The sequence below is a fragment of the Seriola lalandi genome, unplaced genomic scaffold (genome assembly GCF_002814215.2).
Source record: "Seriola lalandi dorsalis isolate HSWRI2012SDOR001 ecotype SW California unplaced genomic scaffold, Sedor1 jcf7180002054519, whole genome shotgun sequence".
NCBI lineage: Eukaryota > Metazoa > Chordata > Actinopteri > Carangiformes > Carangidae > Seriola > Seriola lalandi.
Window position 1 is genome coordinate 2,785,213 of NW_019525072.1, and position 21,730 is coordinate 2,806,942.

The 21,730-nt window shown below is 39.9% G+C and overlaps 1 protein-coding gene across 3 annotated transcripts in view; it reads left to right on the forward strand.

The window, feature by feature from the left end:
• The first annotated feature begins 530 nt into the window (after window positions 1-530).
• Window positions 531-21,730, forward strand: part of mybpc2a (myosin binding protein Ca) — a 36,334-nt gene continuing 15,134 nt past the window's right edge. Inside the window, exons 1-14 of one of the 3 annotated variants that reach the window (XM_023413825.2) lie at window positions 531-546; window positions 3,961-3,981; window positions 4,244-4,261; window positions 4,668-4,688; window positions 7,604-7,618; window positions 8,307-8,390; window positions 8,512-8,660; window positions 10,110-10,227; window positions 10,468-10,516; window positions 14,215-14,271; window positions 14,347-14,516; window positions 14,778-14,910; window positions 18,057-18,181; window positions 20,872-20,977. In XM_023413825.2, the coding sequence (XP_023269593.1) occupies window positions 3,963-3,981; window positions 4,244-4,261; window positions 4,668-4,688; window positions 7,604-7,618; window positions 8,307-8,390; window positions 8,512-8,660; window positions 10,110-10,227; window positions 10,468-10,516; window positions 14,215-14,271; window positions 14,347-14,516; window positions 14,778-14,910; window positions 18,057-18,181; window positions 20,872-20,977 (1,064 nt within the window). In that variant the 5' untranslated portion in view covers window positions 531-546; window positions 3,961-3,962. Of the gene's footprint in view, window positions 547-3,960; window positions 3,982-4,243; window positions 4,262-4,612; window positions 4,689-7,603; window positions 7,619-8,306; window positions 8,391-8,511; window positions 8,661-10,109; window positions 10,228-10,467; window positions 10,517-14,214; window positions 14,272-14,346; window positions 14,517-14,777; window positions 14,911-18,056; window positions 18,182-20,871; window positions 20,978-21,730 lie in introns of those variants that run through there. The other 2 variants (XM_087175968.1, XM_087175967.1) reach the window with 2 other exon arrangements.

Genomic DNA, 21,730 nt, shown 5'->3' on the forward strand with positions numbered 1-21,730 from the left:
TTAGTTACTGCCTCCTGAGGATTCAGATCATAAGCTGCAGCTCTTTAAACAGTTTACTGAGTCTAAAGCTGTGACTTTCCAAACACTGTGCTGCTGGTGTTGTATGATATGAAATAATGAGGATGTACAAATTAATTTACATAATTGTTGTTTAATTGCAGCAGCCAAGGGCGATAAGGCTGCAGCAGCCCCTGCTGGTAAGTGTCTTCATGACATCTAATCTGAGCCCACAAGCTGTGCTCCAAACATCCAATTTATTTTTGAGTTACACATACAGGAATCAGCTATTATACAGTTAAACTACAGCAGCCACCGAAAAACAAATATTTAAATAAAAGCCTCTCATAAAGATTGTTTCATTTTTCTCTCTTTTTCAGACAAGAAGGGTAAGAAGAAACACACCACATTCAGTGTTTGTTTGTCTGTGTCCCATACATCATCATCATCATCATCATCATCATCATCATCATCATCATCACCATCACCATCATCTGCAAAATAATGTGTGTCTTTCCCCTCATTCAGAGAAGCCAGCAGAGGAGGAGGGTAAGAGTTAAAGATGAGACAAACACAGAAGCAGTGAACTTCTGTGGTGATGGAACTGAGTGTGGAGATGCATGATCCCCACTGTGCCGCTGCTACAGACACACATAACCACACACGCACATACGCGCACACACGCACGAATGCACGTGCGCGCGCACACACACACACACACACACACACACTTTGATATTCTTTTATTAGCACTGAGGACATGTTATGAGTTTATTTTAAGCAGCAGAGATGATAATTAAATTAGGTGTTAGGAGCAAAATATAAGGTGTTTAATTCATGGGGTAAGCATCACACTGTATGTATGCATATGCGTGTGCACTGACTGTGTATGTGTGTATTTGACTTTCCTATTTCAGCCTGGGTATACTTACCTCTGTGAATGCATACAGCACATACAAACGAATCTTTCACATTTGTCCTTCAGCTGCCTCTGTAAATGCTGCTTGTTATCAGTGTTAGCATTCCTCATTTAGACCTTATGGGTGCTGACTACAGCTCAGGGTTTTTAGCCAGTGCAGTTCTTAGTCAGATAAAAGTCTATTTTAAAAGAAGTTGTTTATCACATTGAGACAATGTAATGCAAGAAAAAAAAAAAACTCACAGTACTTTTTACTCACCTTCTCAGTTTTCCATAAAGCTTTATGATAAGAATCGAAGTTTGCATCATATATATGAGTGACAAACTGATTTAATTAACTGATCTTAACTCCAGTGTCTTGGAGGACAAATCCGCTGTAAAATATTTTAGACAAGTTAAAGGAAAATAATCTTTATCTACAACATCAGTAAGAGTCGAAACATCATGTTTTGATGTCTTTTCCTTTCAGTCAAATAGCAGCAGTTTCTTTATAGTCTCAACGTTCTGTGCTTAGTGTAAATCATACAGTAAGAAATCAAACACAAACTACAACTAGAAACTGTTTTTTTTTTTCTACTTAACTCATTTTTTTTGTACCTAGAAAATGTACCTAAAGTAAAGTAAGATGACCCCTGTTAATGTGATATTATATGATTGGGTTATTTGTACACATGTATCTGTTTACGGTATGCAGCGATAGTATTTTGTAGATAATTGCTTCATGATCAGTGAGTCAGTGAGTGTCAGTGTGTGTTTCTCAACCTGCTGTTTGTTGAGAAGATGATCCTGATACTGTTCTGAAGGAAGTCTGAGGCAGATTGACGATGGCAGATTGTTCCTCTCATTTCACTTCCCCATGTGCCTGAAAAACCTGACCTCTCAAAACCAATCCATAGCTGAGGGTAACGCATGCAGCTAAATGCGTGAAATAATTGTGTGTGGGTTTATAGCCCACAGCAGAGAAGCTACATGATATGTGAGATGTATGCATCATGTGTATGTTTATGTGTGTGTGTGTGTGTGTGTGTGTAAGTGTGTATGGATCAGGAGGAATCATGCACTGTGCTGCAGTATGGCATGTTTTTATTTGTCAAGCATGAGAATACACAATGTGTGTTTATGGAGATTTCCTCCGCCAGAAGCTCTTAGAAAGTAATAAGTAACAAGTCCCCTGAGAATTAAACGTAGCATGTTGTATATTTATGTGTTGAGTTTATTTGTGAATGTGTACACTTTCAATTCACCTTGTTGGATTAAATCTCAATTTATACCTTGGAGCAACTGTAATAGAAGGTGTGCGCAAGAATATTGTACATGTGTTTCTGTGTGTGCTTGTGTGTGTGTGTATATTTCAGCGTGTATGTGCCGTCACTGTCAGTCATTTGAGATGAATTATTGCATAAACTTTCTGTGGCTCACTGAGAGTGATTTAATTTGTGTGTGCGTGTCTGCAGGTGCAATGATGAGGTAGAGTTGCGAGTTATACTAACAGCCTACTGAAACTCATTTCTGCCCAAACGCTGTGTTTGAAGGGCAACACCGGCAAAACTCACAGTAACATCCCCCAGAATCATTTATTACGACCAAATATCAGTGGAAAAGCAAAATGTAATATAGCTGACATATCTCATACTCCAATGAAGCCCTAAACAGGCACTTTTTTGGAAAATTTAGTGCATTAACAAATCCTCAATAGCTTCAGATTCATGGGGATGGTGGTTGTAGTTCAGACACTGAGACAGACACACAAAGATGGTAGTTTTGGTTAAATGTAAATAAACACGTTGTGTCTGAAGTCACTGTGAATTTTCTCTGTATTAAGACCTCGATCTTTCCCTAACCTTAACAAAGTGCTCTGAACATAACCATAAAACAGTTTAAGAATGCTGCAGTTACTACAAATGCATATTGTGCTGCAAGATTGGATGTTTTGGCAGAAAACGAATATGTTGTCTGTGAACATTTTATTGATTGCCGGTCCAACGTATTTTAAACTTGCCAGATTCGTAAATTAACAACATATCTTCATTACTGTAATAGAAAATGTAATCTGGTTGCAATTACATTTCCTACAAAACACATTTGCTGTTGCAATTTATATATGTAATTCTAGGAGACAGGGTTGGTGTTACTGTCGGCTTCAGATGATCATGGCTACTAGATATAATACAGACTGTGACATGCCAGACTTTTAAAGGAGCCATTTGTAAGTTTTGCTACTGTTACTCAGCCAGGGTTAGCATTAAAAGCTGTTTACTTACCAGTCTCAGCAAGAGCTTCAGCCAACTTTGCATTTACAAGACAACAGGTTATAATATGTCCTTGGAGCAGCTACTTCTTCAGGGCAGACTGGACGCTGCAGTGACTCGGTATCAGAAAGCGGTAGGACAGTCTAACTAGGCCGGGGCTAGCTGGTTAGCTGATTACAGAAGAACTAAACATGTTCATAAACTATGCTAACAAGATATCACAACAATGAAATTAAGCTAGTCTGTTTTAGGCATTTGATGAATGTGTTTTGTTTGTTTTCATTTTATTTTGACTAACCTTCAGTCTTATGGTGAAAATGTGTATTCATTTTAGTCAAATTTCAGCCAGGTCCAAGATCAGGTGTTTCATCCATAGCATTTGATTATTACGTTAGCTCACCTTCTTGTAAATGTCCGTGTGCTGCCACGAAGAGACCCGATCCAAAGGACAGTCAGACCCAGCTCAAATAGATCTGGGGATGTCAGACCAGATCCGGTCTAATAAATGTCCTAATGTCACACAAAACCTGGGTGTGTGGAGTTAGAAATAAAAGAAAGGGTTAAAAGGCGTTAAAGGGTTAAAAGTGAGCGCACTTATCAGTGGAGCTATTAAAACCTCTATTCCTAATGGCTCTTTGCATGGCATGAAAAAAAAAATCACTTGTACCACTAACTCACTGTGACAGAACCACATCATTTGGATTTATTTCATTGCCATGTTGCTCGGCAATTAAATTTTTCAAAATGGCTGCTGTTCCCCTTCACATTACGTAATTATGTCACTTTCATTGGCAGAAATGCAGCCTGCTGTAGAGGGTAAGCACTGTCTTGGCTAAATAGTTCTGTGCGTGATCATTGTGGCTTTACTCATCTGTTAAATTAAACACATCGATTTATCTCCAAAATGATCAATGTAACTCATTGCTAGCTGATGAAGCTCAGCGTTATTGTGTCATACTTGTGTGTGTGTTTATGAGCAGCATGCATAAGTATGAAATGATCGTAGAACATTAAATCTGCATTACCGTTAATTTGGTCCAGTTCATCTGCTTAACCTCTGCTTATTCTTCATTAACAGATGTGCAGCCTGCTGTAGGTAAGCGCTTTGCTTCGTCATTAGTGTGTTTGTGTGTGTGTGTTATTGTTTGTACTGTATATGTGTGTGTGTTTGTGTGTGTGTGTTATTGTTTGTACTGTATATGTGTGTGTGTCTGTGTGTGTGTGTTATTGTTTGTACTGTATATGTGTGTGTGTTTGTGTGTGCAGTCCCAGCCCGTGTGAAGATATTGTAGTATTGTAGTGAATAGGCTTATACATTGTCTTTAATCCGATCTTTTTCATTCATAATCACACACACACACACACACACACACACACACACACACGCACACATCTCTCATCTCTGCAGTCTGAGGAGACCACAGCAGTACTATGGGAAGTGTTTTAACCCTTCATTGTCCACATGACTAATTTCCATGTACCAACTGTTTCTTTTCATTCAGCGAACAATGAACCTAGGGATGGTAAGGAAAAGACACAACACATTATTTCCCAGCCTGCTTGTGCTTTCCATTTTTGTGCTTGCTTTGTGGAAACCAACTTGTGCGTCAGGGTGTCTGTCAGCCTGGGACTGCTCTGGTGATGGCCACAGTACTCAGATATCATATGTGTGAAGATAATCACTTTGGCAGGGATATAGGTTAGGCTTGAACATTTCTGGACATCTGGAGTGTAATGAGAAAAATAATCACAAAATTAACGTTATTTTTGTAACAAACAAAAGTGACAAAGCACCTCAGAGCAAACAGATGAAGGGATGTGAAACAAAAGGATGAAGACAATGCAAAGACACAACTTAAAAGCAACTCAAGTCACAGAGAATTCATCAGATAAACTGTCAGATGAAACGCGTCAACGTTAAATAAGTAAATAAAGAGGAGAATCTTATGACAGTGTCTTGCACAAAAAATTCTTTCAAAGTGATTAAAAGTAAAGTGATTAGATCGGTTTCACCAAAGCATCCGAGAGAACGTTTGAGTGTTTTAAAAGTGAGATGAACTGATGAGGTCTGGTTTAAGGTGATATATCCTGTCTGAACTTCTGCTGGGTATATATCATGTTTGTGTGTGATATGTGGATATACTACATCATACTACTGTCGGAGAACATTACAGTGCAGGGTAAGACTGCTGATTCTTTTGCTCATCATTCATAGCCTAACTGTGGTTCATTCCTTGACAGTATATATACAACACGGGGCTGAAGGGATCTGAGACACTGTGTGTTCTGTCTGCTGGTGCTCTGATGATAAATTGATAATATACTGAATAAGTAATAACTGTGAAATTACATTACTATACGTTCTATGTATAGAACAATTTTTCATGGATGGAACTGATAGATATGTTACTATTTTAATATAGTAATAAGCAGTTTGGGATAGGACATTAGATAACCTCTTATTTAACTGCATTTACGGGTCCATAAATTCCTGATCATTTCCTAATAATTTCCTTGGAAGGCTACCAGAAATAGCTACGTAATTCGGCACTAGGGAAACATGGTGGTTTGGATTTTAATGACTATTTCATTCAGGGTAGAGGACCTGGTGTGTTGGGGAGCAGTGAATTAAACTCGTAGTTTAACTAAATTTTTCAGTGGCTTGCTGGTGTTTCCACTACATTCATATGTGCATAGTGATTCAAGTAGTTAAATTACTTTTTTGCTATTTTTGTGTAGTTAGCTACTGACACTACAAAATGATTTTGGGCCATAAAAGGAAAGGAATGATTTTTTTATTTTTATTTCACCACCGCTTGTCTACTGTAACTGAACTCCCTTTGAGCAGCCCTGACTGCTGCGAAGACATACCAAGGCAATGCATTTGTCAGGCAGTCACCACCACACACTTGACCTTTGTGTAGTACATGTGCCATGGGCAGGTGTTGCTCAGTGCTCACACAGAGACATCGTAGATAAACCTCCTGAATCTCAGCCTGAGGAAGAATCCCCACGGCCATACTACATACTTCATTATTATATACAAAACCAAAGCTGACGTTCCTTGCATTTTCCCATAAATTGTTTTTTTTTTGGCACTAAACTCAATTGAGTGTTAAGTAGCTTTACTTAACTAAACATTTTTAGTTTCCCTAGGGTTACTTTGTTGTGGGTCAACATCTTCCATTGTGTCCATTAAAGATTCAGCTGACACTTACCTTATCCCTACATGGACTTGTGGCTCTAAAATAATTTTGCCTGACTGCCACTTTTTTGCCTGACGGGCAAGAGCCATAATTCCTACGGCCGTTAGAAGTTTCTGTCACTTGATCGTCAACATATGTTTTGGGCATTTTCTGAAATGACTGATACTGTTGTTCTTCTTGGGAGGGCCAAATTTCCACAACCAAGACCAAATTACTTATTATTTCCAAGAGGGTTTGTAGGAAGGATTAGGAAATAATGGACCCAGAAATAAAAGACCAAATTTCACCATCTTTTCGAATGTGGGTTGTTACAAATCATCCAAAGGAGAACAGGGCTTCAGTCAATTAGTCCCAGTGGGCATTTGTCCAAAACCCAAGTCTTCTCAGAGCCAAGGACAGTGTCTGGAGTTAATCTCACTTAGCAACCCTCATCCCAAACACAGCTAGTGTCCAGTGTGACATAAATAAATAAGAGTGTAAACATTCAAAAGTGTCCCCTGGGTGCCATTCCAGGATCAACTTTACCCACTTAGCATTCTAACTGAGACCTTTTAAATCATCCTGAACATCTGAACTTGGATCTGTCCTCAGGGGCACTTTTGATTAAAAGATCAAATTAACTGAGCCCATAAAAGCAGAGAGAGAGAGAGAGAGAGAGAGAGGGAGGGAGGAAGAGGCGCCGACGGTGTGGCTCTCTGAATTTATGGAGGCGCATGACCTTATTTGACACGTGACCCTGGATCCATTCTCTCAGCAACTGCTCTTGTCCAATGGATGCCCACCCGGGGCAATACTCACTCTACTTGATTGGTTGCTTTATTTTTACCCATTGCTTGTCCATAAACCCTTTCCTGTGAAACTTACTGTACGTCTGACTCAGACTGTGAAAGAAACAACTGAAAAGTACATTATGAACAGTTAACAACCTCCTGACTTCAGCAGAAATAAAGTGACTTCTGAACTTGATTGTTGAAAACATAACCAATTAACAGTTGTGTGTTTTTTTTTGTTTTGTAAAAGTAAAACAAAAAGCAGGACTTGGTAATTCCAGAGAAAGAAAGATGTGCTTGTTGGAATGTGTGAGCACGTTGATTCAATGTGTGAGTGTTCCTCACCTGAAGTCAAGATTATCATTGGGCCAATTAACGCTTGTGTTGAACAGCACAGCACAGATACTGTACAGACTGACGTGTTCTCCGCTCTCTCTTTCTTTTTTCCCCCCTCTGATGCAGAGTTGCCTCCTGATGGTAAGAGAAATGATTACGTTAGCGTCTCTGTAAAGCGTATCAACTGACAAGCAAACACCTTACAGAGGTTACATCAATTTACTTGCAAAAGAAACAAGCGAGCGGATAAAAGAGCAGCTCATTTTTTATCGCAGAGATAAGAGCGTACAGCTTCGGCTTATGTTCTGTCAGGGTGGCAGAAGATTGCAGAGTCAAACCTAATGTGATGTCTTCAGAGGTGATCTGAGGAATTTCTTTATTCCCTGGGGCCAGTCTGCACCGGGGGGCTCCTTGGTCGCCTGTCATTTGTCAAAACACGGTCCCATATGGTTTATGCAGTGAAACAGCAAAGGCATTACGCAAACGCGCTGACTGGTTCTGCCTCATAGAAAGACTGTTGCTCAGTTTCAGTGCTAAATAAACGTACAATATGAATAGATCCCTGTGCTCAGAGGGTGGACTTTACAGATTTGAGACTCCCGATCATCAAATTACACTTATGAAGTTTCCTGAATGATCAATAAATACGTGCTTCACTGTAAAAGCACCAGGATTAAAAAGACTGCTGATTTGGTGGTTTGCTTGGTCACCTTGTCTCCTGTTGTTGTCTACCATCTGTTTGTCGCGTCTTTATCTGGGTGGTGCCCGGATCATGTGTTCTATGTTTTAATCTGTCCTCTGTGATCCCTTCATATAACACACATCACAGAGCATGTACCAGGAGAGGATCCTCAGATGTCTGAGCTGACTGGCCTGTTTGTGGTGAAGCCGGAGAGTGTCACGGCAACAAAAGGTCTGGAAAAAATCATCTGCCGTAAAAAAAAATAAAAAATCCTGGACTACAATGAAAGGAGTGGAATACAGACTGTTAATCTCTTTTTGTAATCACTGACTTTCGTCCCTGTTCCTCACAGGTAAGGACGTCATGTTTGTGGCTAAAGTGGACTCCTCAAACTTAACAAGGAAGCCGACCATGAAATGGCTGAAGGGGAAGTGGCTTGACCTGGTTAGCAAAGCTGGGAAGCACCTGCAGTTCAAAGAGTCCTATGACAGGAACACCAAGGTGTGTATGTTCACACTGTATGTGTCAGTATAACCTTTGTGCATTCGTTGCTACACACACACACACACACACACACACACACAGATGCTTTGTCATGCTAGCCGCTCTATGAATGGCTGTGTTAGTCCGTCAGCAGATCAACTGGTTCCCCACTTTGGTCCAGACTGAAACACTTTTGGACCCAGAGGATGTTTCCTACTGACTTTGGTGATCTGCTCACCTTTTATTTGGCGCCACCAGCAGGTCAAATTTTGCACCATTCAGTCAAATGGTTTGACAGCTATTGGACTCAGTGCTGTGAAATTTGCATCAGATACTGAAGGTCCCATGCGGATAAATTCTAAAGACTGATGATTACCTGACTCTTCGCTTAATGCCACCATCAGGTCAAAATATTAACTTGTCCATTACTTTGGTTTAAGACTGGACAAGTGTGTTCATAATGTTAGCATCATGAACCATACAGTCTCATAGAGCTGCAAGCATGGCTGTAGACTCTTTATCTTTCAGCATATTTACACTTGACCAAATTGCAAAAATGTCCGTGTAATTGTTGTGAGCATAAGAAAAAGCCTCTGAAACCACATTTACTCCATGGCAAATTAGAGTTCTTCATTATAACCTGTAGGGAATTCGAATACTGCTCATAATGAACACATTTATATATGCCTGTGTAGAATTTAATCAAAATGAAAAAAGAAAATGGGAATCAATGAAAGAAAAAAGGACTTTCTGAGACAACTAATATAGTATGAACTGTACAACAAATGAGTCTCACAAACAAAATAATAGATTTTTTGATGGCACTTTTCAGAGCCATAGATTCTCAAACCAAACCAAAAGATACTCTGTTTCCAGCCATTTTGTTTTGTGTCAGTGTGTGTGTGTGTGTGTGTGTGTGTGTGTGTGTGTGTGTGTGTCAGTGTGTATGCATGAGGGAGTACAACACTGACTCTGTACTTTTAAATACATTTGTGAGACTGCAGGAGCTTCACTGCACTCGCAGTATTTTATATCACAACTTCCTGATTCAATGGATTTCACATTTCCTCCTCCCCTTGATACCTTTGTTGTGCAAGTTAAGATGGATGCACAACTTGTATTTAACAAAATGACATAAACACTAATATTTTACATTTTCCTGAACTGCGTTGCATTGAATTCTGTGCTGAATGGTTAATAAAAACTGGAGGATGAGAAATATGTAATCAAACAAACCGCACTGACCATCCATTGTCTGAGCCATTTTCTAATAATGGCCAATATCGGCCCTATGGCTGCATCAGCAAAACGATATACTCTGAGTGTGTTTGTGAGCACGTACTGCATATCGCTGCATGTACGTGTGTGTGTGTGTGTGTGTGTGTGTGTGTATATGTGTGTGCGCACACACGGTTGTTCATTTAATTGTGTGTGTTGCTAGCCTATCAAACCCTCCCTTTCTGTCAGATCTACACTTACGAGATGAGCATCATCAAAGTGGTGGACGGAGACGCAGGTGGCTACCGCTGCGAGGTCACCTCCAAAGACAAGTGCGACAGCTGCACATTCGAAGTCTCCGTGCAGGGTGGGTCCTGAGACAGACACTTAATCACATTATTGTCATCTTCCATTCAGCATATCCACCATTACTATGTAACTGGCTTTGTCAGCCAATAACTCAGTGAGTGCGATAAACATTAGGTCCTATCATTTAGTGGCCCAGCGAGGTCATCAGTCCATTATTCCTTTGCTGCTCAAGCTCACTGTGTAATGAATTAACCTAGTTGAGCTCTCACCTGTCTTTCCTCCTTCTGTGTGGTTCCAGCTGTACAAGAGGAGCAGCAGGACAACATCTTGGAGGCGTTTAAGCGATCGTGAGTGTCAGCGTTGGCGAGGGTCTAGTCAACATGTCACCCATCACACTATCTCCCATATGCTCCTCTGTAGATCACTGCCTCTGGGTGTCTGTCAGTCTCAAAGAGGTTCTCTGCCCGTGTGTCTGTCTATCCCTCAGTTGTAGCGGACTTTGTCTGAGTCAGTCTGTCTGCCATCTTTCTCTTTCTGTCACATCTCAGTGCGTCTGCTGCCTTGCTGTTTTGCTTCACCTGGAGTCCCTCATGGTTTAGCATCTCATGTATTTCATCACGTCTCAGTGACAGTCTCTGAAGGGACCTTTTTCTTTTTTTTTTTTTATATGTTTTTCCCACACTGTCTATTTCTGTCTCCGTTTCTTCCTGCGTGAAGTGTATGTATGCATCCTGTGACTGTGTAGCTTTTTTTTTTAATGATTTTTTCTTTATTCCAGCTATTCTCATCCTGTGTACTGTATGTGTGCTGTGTGATCGTAAATCAGCCGACACCTTCGCACTGACACCTTGAGTCTCCATATTTGTAATATGTGTTTAAAAATATAATTTCCTTTCCTCATTAGAGCTCGAGCAGAAAGGCACAGGTAAGATGAGAAAGACAATGTGCAGAAAGACAGCATCTTATTGAGCTTTAGACAGGATGTCAGTGTGCTTATTTGCAGAATGCTGATATGAGGGAGAGAGAGGGTGAGGGGGAACGGTTGGTGTGATAAATGAAAAGTGAAAAGTTGGTTAAAATTCCTATATGTTGCTGAAGAGAATGGATGAGTGTGTTTAACATCTTGTTATGTGGAGATCACGCAGCTCAGCCTCCAGAAGGTAAGTATAGAGGATGTCATTTCCAATTTGATACTCATCTGTGTGTTTCTCTTTACATGTATTACAGCAGCACAACTAAATACATGTGGTGTGTCACCATTCTTTAGGATAGTGATTCCCAACCAGGGGTATTTGTACCCCAGGGGTACTTCCGCAGTTGCCAGGGGGTATGTGGAAAGTGCTCTACTAATGTGACAAAGTATGATTTAATTAAAAAGATATATTCACATATTACATTAGCTAATAGTTATAGATAAATAGCTCAAAGACAGAGTGGATAGTAGATAGCTAGTGACACAAATAGATTAAAAAAATGTATATATGATGGAAAGCTAAAAGTAATAGATAAATGGTTGAAATGTAGAGGTACTGGATAAACTGTAAGTAGTTAGCTAAAAGTAACAGATAAACATTTGAAATGGTTAGCTAAAAAAAGGATAAATGGTTGAAACTTGTACAGCTAAAAGCAATGGACAATGGTTGGCTAAAGGTGATGGATAAATGGTTTAAAGAGACAGAGCTAAAAGTATAGATAATGGTTGAAAAAGTTAGCTAAAAATAACGGATAAATTGTTGCTATAGTTAGCTAAAAGTAGCAGATGAGTAGTTGAAATAGTTAGCCAAGATGAAACAGCTCGCTAATGTCACAGATAAATGGTTGAAATAGTTAACTAAAATGATTGGTTGAATGTATGGATCAGCAGTAGAAATAGTTCCTCTGAGTACATCAGACAAAAAAGGTTGGGAACCGCTGCTTTATATACTCACTCCTATTCACTCATTTTCTCTGGAGTTTTTTTTTTTTTAAATTCCAGACTTTAATGTATGTTTCATGTCTGAAATGGCTCAAGCTCCCCATCTTATGCCCAGGGCATATTAGGCTATTTTCTTTCTTCTTCATGTTGACGTTCCGCTGACTGGTTGGCCGGCTGAAAAGGCTTCAAAGGGAAACAGAAAAGATTCTGTGGAGTACATTTCAGTTTCTCACACGGTGTGGGGATGTATTTCCAGCTTGCATTCATGTTATGCAAGCGTATATTTATTTGTGACGAGGAAATGTGTACAAGCATGTTAGGAAACATACATTTGGACTGTGTGTCATGACAGTGTTACACAGAGATGAATGCCAAAATAAAGGAAACACCAAGTGATAATCATGTGGGGCCAATGTGTAGACAACTGAAACTGAAATTGACCGTAAACAAGAATTTAAAACATTCATCGCTGCAACATGGAGACAAAAAAAAGGACTTAAAAGTGTATTGGCAAGGGGAACCTGGTATCCTGGATTTTTCCAATTCAATTCAATCCAATTCAAGAAAGGTTGAACACTTGCAGTAGAGAAATTTCAGCCTCAGTTCTGTACTTTTCAAGTTTGCTTCACTGACACTTGGAAACTTGGTAGAAAACTAGGTTTGCATTTCAGTCTATGCTTCAGCATCAACTGTACCTTCATGCAAATACAGTTGCAGCTGCAGCAGCATGAAAAAGGCACATTTTTCACATGAAATGTGATAATATAGTCTAATGTTAGATCAGCATTTTGTGCTCAGTGTTCATTAAGCAGTTTTTCACATCAGTGTGAAAAACATTTTAAAAAAAAAAATGCTTTTCAAAGAAAACAACAAATCCTGCGACACTTCCTCAATCTTCATGGAACATCCTTGTTTGATAATGTGGTGTCTTTCAAAAGTGCAGAAGTAGGTTGAGCTCTAGCAATTGTTATGGCCGCAGTACATGACTAACACTATTTTCATGTTCACCCAACCATTTTATGATCACGTGTGCCCTGTGAACAAGGGCATTATCACCCCGGGAGAATTTATTCCCTTCAGGGTGGCAAGGATAACATGGATGGATGTCATCCTCGAATGAACCATTCATCCATAGGACAAACATGATCACCCGGAATGGCTTTGAATTTATTGGCGTTTATCTTGCTTTCCGCTGGGGTTCAATGAGCCTCGACCATGCCAGGAAAATACACTCCATACTGTAAAGGAGCTGCCAAAAGCATTCACAGTGGGAAACCAACAAGCACTCGAGCCTGTAGACATTTATTGGCGTGTGCCACATATAGTACTTGTCACCTTGTTGAGTACAAGAGGTTGACTGATGATTCAAGGCCACGTGACTTTTTTCCATCACTTGCAAATGTGCACGTGAGGAGTAATAAAGGGTTTATGGAGTGAAACACAACCATATTTTTTCTCAACATATTACTCTTTTTTCTTGAATCTCAAATGTGTACTTCCATTCACTGATACACATATAACATCACCTTTAGTTATACGTGATTACCATAATCAAATGGTATTTTCTTATTTAACTCTCTTCATGAGGAAAAGCTTGTTTTAAATTTCCCTTGTATATCTTGTACTTAATTGCTTTTTACTTTCATTTCCTGTGATATGTGTAATGTTTCTGTTTGAACACATACATGCAATGTTGCTTATGGCTTATTTCTGCTATGTCTGTTGCAATTACATGTTGCTTGTCCATTGTGATTTCTGTCACTTGAATTTAGGACATGATGGTAACTCGTAATCCTCGTCAAATGCTGTGCTTTATGTTCTCACACATCCTATTTTTGCGTCTATCTGAGCGCAGGATGAAAAAAGGGTAAGCTTTAACTTGAGGCACTAATTCATTAGAAGTCCACTCTGTGCTGTTGTATTTGCTCATGTTGTCTTTGTTAGGATTGTAATTATGTCTTGTAATTTCTGTGCCTATTTATGGTTCTGTGTAATATGGAAGAAAAGTGGATTTGTTAGTGAAAATTACTAATGCTGTTTTCTCGCTATCCAATTCACCAGTGTTGTAAATAGCACAGGTTTATAAACATACCATGATAATCCCCCAAATCTCTTTTATTTTAACTCCAGCGGCGATGCAGGTGAGGATGCTGGTGATCTAGACTTCAGTGCGCTGCTCAAGAAACGGTAAGAGAGATGCATCTCCCATCTTCAACTGTCTTAACTTTGGTTGAATCTGCAATCACTCTTGCACATAATCAGGGAGAAGAAACAAGAGGGGCCCAAAGAGGAAGTGGATGTATGGGAAATCTTAAAGGAGGCCAAGCCCTGCGACTACGAGAAGATTGCCTTTCAGTATGGCATCACAGACCTGAGGGGCATGCTGAAGAGGCTGAAGAAGATGAAGAAGGTGGAGCCCAAGAAGAGTGACGGTGAGGGGCAAGATAAGAGAGGGGTTACGAGGCAAAAGCAGCGAGTGGACTGGGAGTGAGGCGGCAGGCAGGAAACGAGCTTTGTAATGCTGTAAGGCTGTAAATACCAGCAGTGTTTAAAGGCCTCGGGGGGACAAGTCATATAGCTGGGACGGCAGGTGGAATGTGTGCTAGCATATGCTTGCTGCTGGTTGGCACTTATGGATTATTTGGCTATTAAAGCAGTGGTTGAACTCTACTAACAGGATGCTTTATTGTCAGCTTTCCTGAGGAAGCTGGATTCAGCCTACTCAGTGGACAAGGGCAAGAGGATCCAGCTCAGCGTGGAACTGACTGACGCCAACGCTCAAGTCAAGTGGCTCAAAAACGGACAGGAAATCAAACCATCAGCCAAGTGAGCCAATTACTTCTATTTTGGGGGTGCGCTGTACAGTATATGTATCTGTGTATGTGTGAGATGTGTGTGTGTACTGGTGATGTTAAGGAATAGTATTAAGGTGTACTGGTGTGCTTTGTTGGAGATGGAATCAAGTCCCCTCCATGATGAGGTGCTTTGGCTTTGACTGCTCCCTACAATACTGAATAAACAAATATATAATATCACATATTGTTTTCCAAAAACTACCGTTCTTATCTAAACATATGAAGCAAGTCTCATGACGTAGTGTTGAGAAAAGATCTGTTCCAACGCTGGGCTTTTATCAAAGTTACAAATGTTGGTTGAACCCAGGACTTCGGAATCGGTAACCCGTTATTTTACAAGCAATGACTGCTGCTATTGAAATAATGTTAATGCTGGCTCACAGGCTAATAGTTAACCATGCTTGGCATTAGATTGCATTGGTTACTAAGGAAGGTGTTAGCAAGCTAATCTTACCTTGCGACTGTTCAAGGCAATTATCATCAAGAGCAACTGGCAGTTGGTTAGACTACAGTTGAGTACAGTGGCTGTTCAGGACGGTCTGCGTCAATACGCCACGACATTGACTGTAAACCCCACCGAGACTGGCCACAACCATCACTGATCCATCCGGGCCAGTGACTGGTCATTCGACTTGTGCTGCAAAAACTTCTCCTGGCCCCCGGGCTATCAGGCCATCAGGCCATCAGTTATGTCGAACCCTGAACTCCACCATCTGCCATTTTGAGTAGCTTCATGCTGTTCAATGAAAGGATGGCAGCCCTCTTCCTCTTTTGATTAAGGCTGTTACAATGAAAGAGGGACTATTTGCCCTGAACAGAGCCTCTCAGGAGGTTCTTCCAGGCTGTGCACTGTGCACATAGAGCTCTCACAAATCAAATGTCTTAGGTTACAGACTCAGAGCCAGTGGAGTTAGGATTTCCTTTCCTAAAGAGACAGCCTGCTACAATCCCAGTCTTCTTTGTTTCATTTCAAACAAACCACATCTGGCTTTGTGTACATTTAGGATAATAAACTATGAATATGGTACAGAAAATTATGATTACATTTGAAGCAAAGATTTTACTACGGTCAGTTAAGCCCAAGTATTTTACCACTTAGCGTTGAAACTGGTCATATGTCAGGCTGAAAGAATGAAAGTGGATTTGTGTACTGTGTACATAGAAAATTTGTTTCATTTTGTTTTCCATTGTCATTTGTACTTGGAAACAGGCAATACTTAGTAAGATAAAAACAGAAATTGATTTTTTAAGACTCAGTTGTCTGTTCACATACAGATCATTTAAGTTAGCTTGTTCCTGAGAGAAAACCTGGGTGACGAGGAAAAAGAACCCTGCGTCAGGACAACTTTAGGCTCATAGTATTTCATTTTTTCTTCTGCTATTCAGTGTACAAATACGTATCTGAAAGTATGTATAATATATATAATATTCTCTTTTGATTTAGAGTAAGTTATTGTCACTGGAAGATGTTTATAGTCCCATGTGATAAGGAACAAATGTTTGGTATGACAGAAATGAAAACTAATGAGCTAACTAAATGAACAGGGAATTGAGCTGGGAGTGGTTTGATACCTAGACCAACTAATATGGTGGAATAACATATGTATTTAATTATTGTGGATTATTACTTTAAAGGGGCTCGACTGATTTTACACATCAAAGTCTGTTTTACAGCTCTTGGAAAGCACAACTGTATGTGTGAAAAAAGTTGTGTAACGTCTTTTGTCTAGAAGGAGCTGTGTGTGAAGTTGGATAGACTGGTTGGGGCTGAAGGCTACAAGTTTCAAAATGAAAAAAATCTAGGGGTGTGGAGTCAGAAATAAGTGGGTCTCCATCTAAATGCAGCGTGCACTGCCGTTACATGAATATGAGGCGGTTTGTCAAGGTAAACAGTTGGTGGCACTATATTTCCAGCTGGGTGCCAATAAAGCACTACAGAGGAAGAGGGTGCAACGAGATGATCTGATTAAAAGAGCACCAGGCAAAACTAAAACGGTGAAAAAAAAACATGTACGAAAACATTACACAAATGTGGCAGTTCTGTTTCACGTCACAATCGCCTCATTGTTCCTCACACGTCTGTTTTTGTCTGCCGCCATTTTTTTTGTCTCTTCAGTGGATGTTTACGTCACATGCGTCATGTCACTTATGATTAATTTGCTGTAAGTCTTTCCATCGCACTTGCACGCATTTTATTTTTATTGATTGATATCCAACTTTGTAAAAACAGGCGGATGGAAGCCCACCTATTAAATAAGCTTACCAGACATCTCTGCTACAGGCTTAGCAGCACAAGGCTTCAATAGCTGCTTCTAGTATAATACACCTGCATCTCTGACCCAGCTACTGGCAGTTGAGTTGCATTGTGGGTAAAGTAGGTGCCAGGTTTTGACAAGTTTTTTTTTTTTCACTCCAACATTGAAAAAAAGTCCAAAAAGGATGCTAAATAATAATAAACACTACAGATACAATAGGGTCCTCGCACCCTTTAGTGCTCAGGCCCTAATTAGTGGATGTCTGTTTTATAAAGACCTACATGTGTCTGAATAGCAGACAAACATGGGTGCCCACAGCAGCGAACATCATTCATTAACTGAACGCAAATCCTAATTTAACGCTATTTTGATCATAAACTCATAACTCTGCCTCAGCTGCAGCTCGGCCCTTACAATAGGTAACGATTCATTCAGATTGTGACGGTTGCTACCTTGAGTTGTCTGATGATGTAAACACTTGCAGCTCGTAACCATGGGAATCTTTCCCATGACTACCTTCTATTACGTGGGATGAGACTGAGGCATTACTATAGTCCTCTGATATTTGTCACCATGTTTGTACAACAACCCAAATGTATGTTAGTGGGAGCATGTGCTGGTGTGTGTGTGTGTGTGTGTGTGTGTGTGCATGCACAACGTCTACATGGATGCGTGGATTCTTTGTCTCTCTTTGTTTACAACTGTGAATCACTCCATTGTCTTCGGCCCTTTCAGTCTGATTGTGTCTCGGATTTGCTGAAAGCAGTTTTTCTTTCTCTCTCTCCCTTTGTCTCTCTCTCTCTCCTGGTTTGGTCTTTATCCTCCTTGTGTAATCTTCCCCCATCATCCCCTGTGCGTCCAGGTATGTGTTTGAGAGCGTGGGCAACAAGCGGACACTCACTATCAACAGGTGCAACCTTTCGGATGACGCAGCTTACGAGTGCGTGGTTGGGGAGGAGAAGAGCTTCACGGAGGTTTTTGTCAAAGGTATATGAGTCACTGTCTTTGGAGGAATCCTTCTTTCAGGCGGGAGAGGGGTTTTTTCTGCTTGGTTCAGAATATGTTGTCATTTGAGTGTTGAGAGGCTTGACAGCTCTGCTCGCCTCTTGTGTCTGTGTTTGTCATGTGTTTTATTTCAATGCTTTTATGCCTCATGGTCGCATGCTGCGCTCTGTAGACTGCTCACTCATTTTTAATGGGTACGTGGTGTGTGAAATTTTTGTTTTGTTTATTGTCATGTATCATTGTCTTTGTGCTGTATGTGTTAATGTGTTGTCATATTTATTAGAGCTTGACTGAAATTTGTGTTTTTGAAGGCCAATTTATTTATTTATATTATTATTTTGGTAGATTTTATATGTTATATCATATTATAGGCTATATGACATATTAGACTGGGCAGGGTCCACGCTATTTAATCCAACTAACTTCTTAGAACACATCATGTTGTCATTGATGTATTCATCTAACTCTGGTGCTTGTATCTCGATGGCCTCCTCTGTGTCATTTTTTTGTGAATGCGTATGAGAGGTTTTAATAGATGTAATTGGGTCTGCTGCTACTATATTAATCCCATGCTTTACACTGTGTGCTCATTGCTGCACATCCTGCTTTTACATTATAAGAGGCCAGGCAAAAGGGTAAGCTCTTCACCACAGACACCGCTCCCGTGCAGCTACAGTCTGTGTCCGTGCGTGTGTGGGCGAGTGTTTCATAAAAATATCATTCGTGTTGCTGTTTGCAAACATCCACATCAGTGCCTTTTATTGCCGATTCATCTTGACATAGTGAGGGCAGTGGGAAGTTCAGCAAATGACAGCCAGTCAAAACTAGCAGTCACACTACTTAGATATAAAGTACTTAGGCAAAAGCTCGGGCTTTTGCTCTGTTGCGGTGTGAAATGATTGTTGGGCCATTGTTGTGTTTCCGCCATGTCGTCAAACACTCACAAAGCTTTGTGAAGTGAGTTGCAACTGTCAGATTTAGATTCATTTGTTGTTATGTTCCTGCATTATCTAGTTTCTTCATTTTGTTCCTACTTTGCTTCACTTTTCCTAAAATATAAGTTAGTTAGCCTCTATTAATAATAATACCTTTGAAATTAAGTTTGTCATCTTAGGAAATACACTTCTTTACTTTCTTTCCAAGAGCTTGATACCACAATCATGTAAACAGTAAATACTGTATAGGGCCAGTAGCCGGTTAGCTCAGCTACTAAGCTAAGCAGCAGGTTGCCCCTGTTTTTAATCTTTGTGCTAAGCTAATTATTGCTAAGTTGCTGGCTGTAGCTTCATATTGAATGTATAGATATGAGAGTGGTATTGATCTTCTCTGCTGCTGCTCAGCAAGAAAGCAAATAATCAAATTTCCCCAAATATATGATTTAAAAAAAATAATAAACACACAATTATAATGTAGTTGTTGCTTGAAAGCATGTTTAGATTTGAAATGATGACTTCATTCATATTGGAAAAGATTTCACGAGTTAGGCATTTAGGTCATCTCAGGTCAAACCCCTGCTTTCTTTTTTAGTTGTGTCTCCTCCATGTTATGCCTGAGGGAAATTAATTCCTCTCAGTTTCTTTATGTGGAAAAGCCCTGAATTACACTGAGGACATCAAGCTCATTTCACAAAACTTTTGTGAGGCCTGCAGTCAGACTGTACGATCGTCTGTGGTGCTGTGACTGTGGTTCAGAGGCTTTCTGGGCTCTCCAGCTGAGGTTGGAGAGAAGTGAGACGTCCGGAGGGGCACTGGATGCTGACAATGACAAATAGCTGAGGCTAGCAGAGCATCAAGCATCACAACATGTGGTTACACAATGTGAGTCCCGTCACCTCAGGAGACTTGAGGTATCTTCCACCTCGACGAGACAGGTGTGTTTGGTGGCATTGATGAGGAATTAAGGAGCATGTTATGCTGTTATTCAAATTCAAAAGAGGACTTGCACATGTTACGTGTGTTTGCTGCTAATTGAGAAAAGCGCCACCGTACATGCCACCCACCCCCCATACGCAGAGGAGGAAAGAGTGCTTTTAGAAAAACTACCAAATAATAAAGCTTTGGCTACTGGGGCTGTACAATATGGTTGAAATCAATATCACAGATATAAACAAACCATTTTTCCAATAAAAATATTAAAATAAAAACATTTTGTTGTTCTGACTAAAGGTGGTCTGATTGATTCTAATTGATGTTGATGTTAAATTAACTGTATTTCACTGCTATGTATAACTTATTATTATTACTACATATGTAAAACAAAAACTGCATCTCACCTGGTTAGTTTTTGATTACAGTTTGCTTGAAGTCATTAACTGTGGCTGATACTTCAACCAACCCCACTAGCAACTCATTTCACTAATCCAAATTTCCACTTAACTGTGTTTGACTTGGAAAGCCTATATATTAGTGGAAATCAAGATTTTTGGATGTGCCAGATTTTAGCCCCAGGCTCAAACATTTACTGTATGAACGTGTTACTCACTCTGCTCAAGTACTGATACCTTCCAGCTCTGTTTATTCCATGTGCACCGTACTTCTTTTATTCACCACTCATGTTCCTGGCCATTACACTGGTGGTTTAGATGTGTACAGTGGGTGATTTACATAATAAAACTGACTCAATACACAACTGTTGTTCTGGGGTTTGACTGAAAGCGTTCTGTTTGTCCTCAGAGCCTCCAATCACCATCACCAAGCTGCTGGATGATGTCCACACTGTGGTGGGTGAGAAGGTGGAGTTTGAGGTGGAAGTGTCTGAGGAAGGAGCCAACGTCATATGGTAAGATAGTATTGCTTGTTATGTAATTTGTTCACATATTAATATATCTCAAAATGCATTAGTCATTTAGTAATCAGTGAGGTCATACCTTGCTAATGGTTAATAGCCATCTTACAAATATTTGCAGGACCTGTAAAACAACTGTAAAAAGTCTCATGGGAAATGTTGGCACAGCTCATCAAAATTGTACAATGTTATGTCAGCCTCAGATGTTGCTTTTATTTCCTCTGGCTATGTTTTTACCTGTGTCTGTTTGTTGGTTTGTCAGCAAGATTATACAAAAAGTACTGAACTGATGTGCAGCTTGCTGGAGGGATGTGGCATTGGCCAGGGAAGAATTTTGGTGCTGATCCAGTAAAAGGGGTGTTTTTTTTTTGTTTTTTAAATCACTTTCCAAAACACTGGGTGATAGGGCATTTTTCAACATTTTCATCAATTTCTCAGGAAATAATGTTAGGACCTTGATGTAAAAAATCTGACATATTAATGGTGATGGCATCTATGACTTTGTACAGTTTGGTGCAGATCACAGACTTGTGAAGGATTGTTTAACCATGGCAGAGGTAGGTGACCTACTGAGTGCCATTCTAGTTTAATAAAGAAATAAGTATTTAACCAGAGGTTAAATTGAACCGGGGCCAAGGAAGTAAACACAGATCTGCTTTCAATCCCTTTTCAGTCTTTTTTTTTTTTTTTTACTTTTTATGTTGGAAAACCATTTTAAACAAAATATTAATCAAAGCTACATGAACT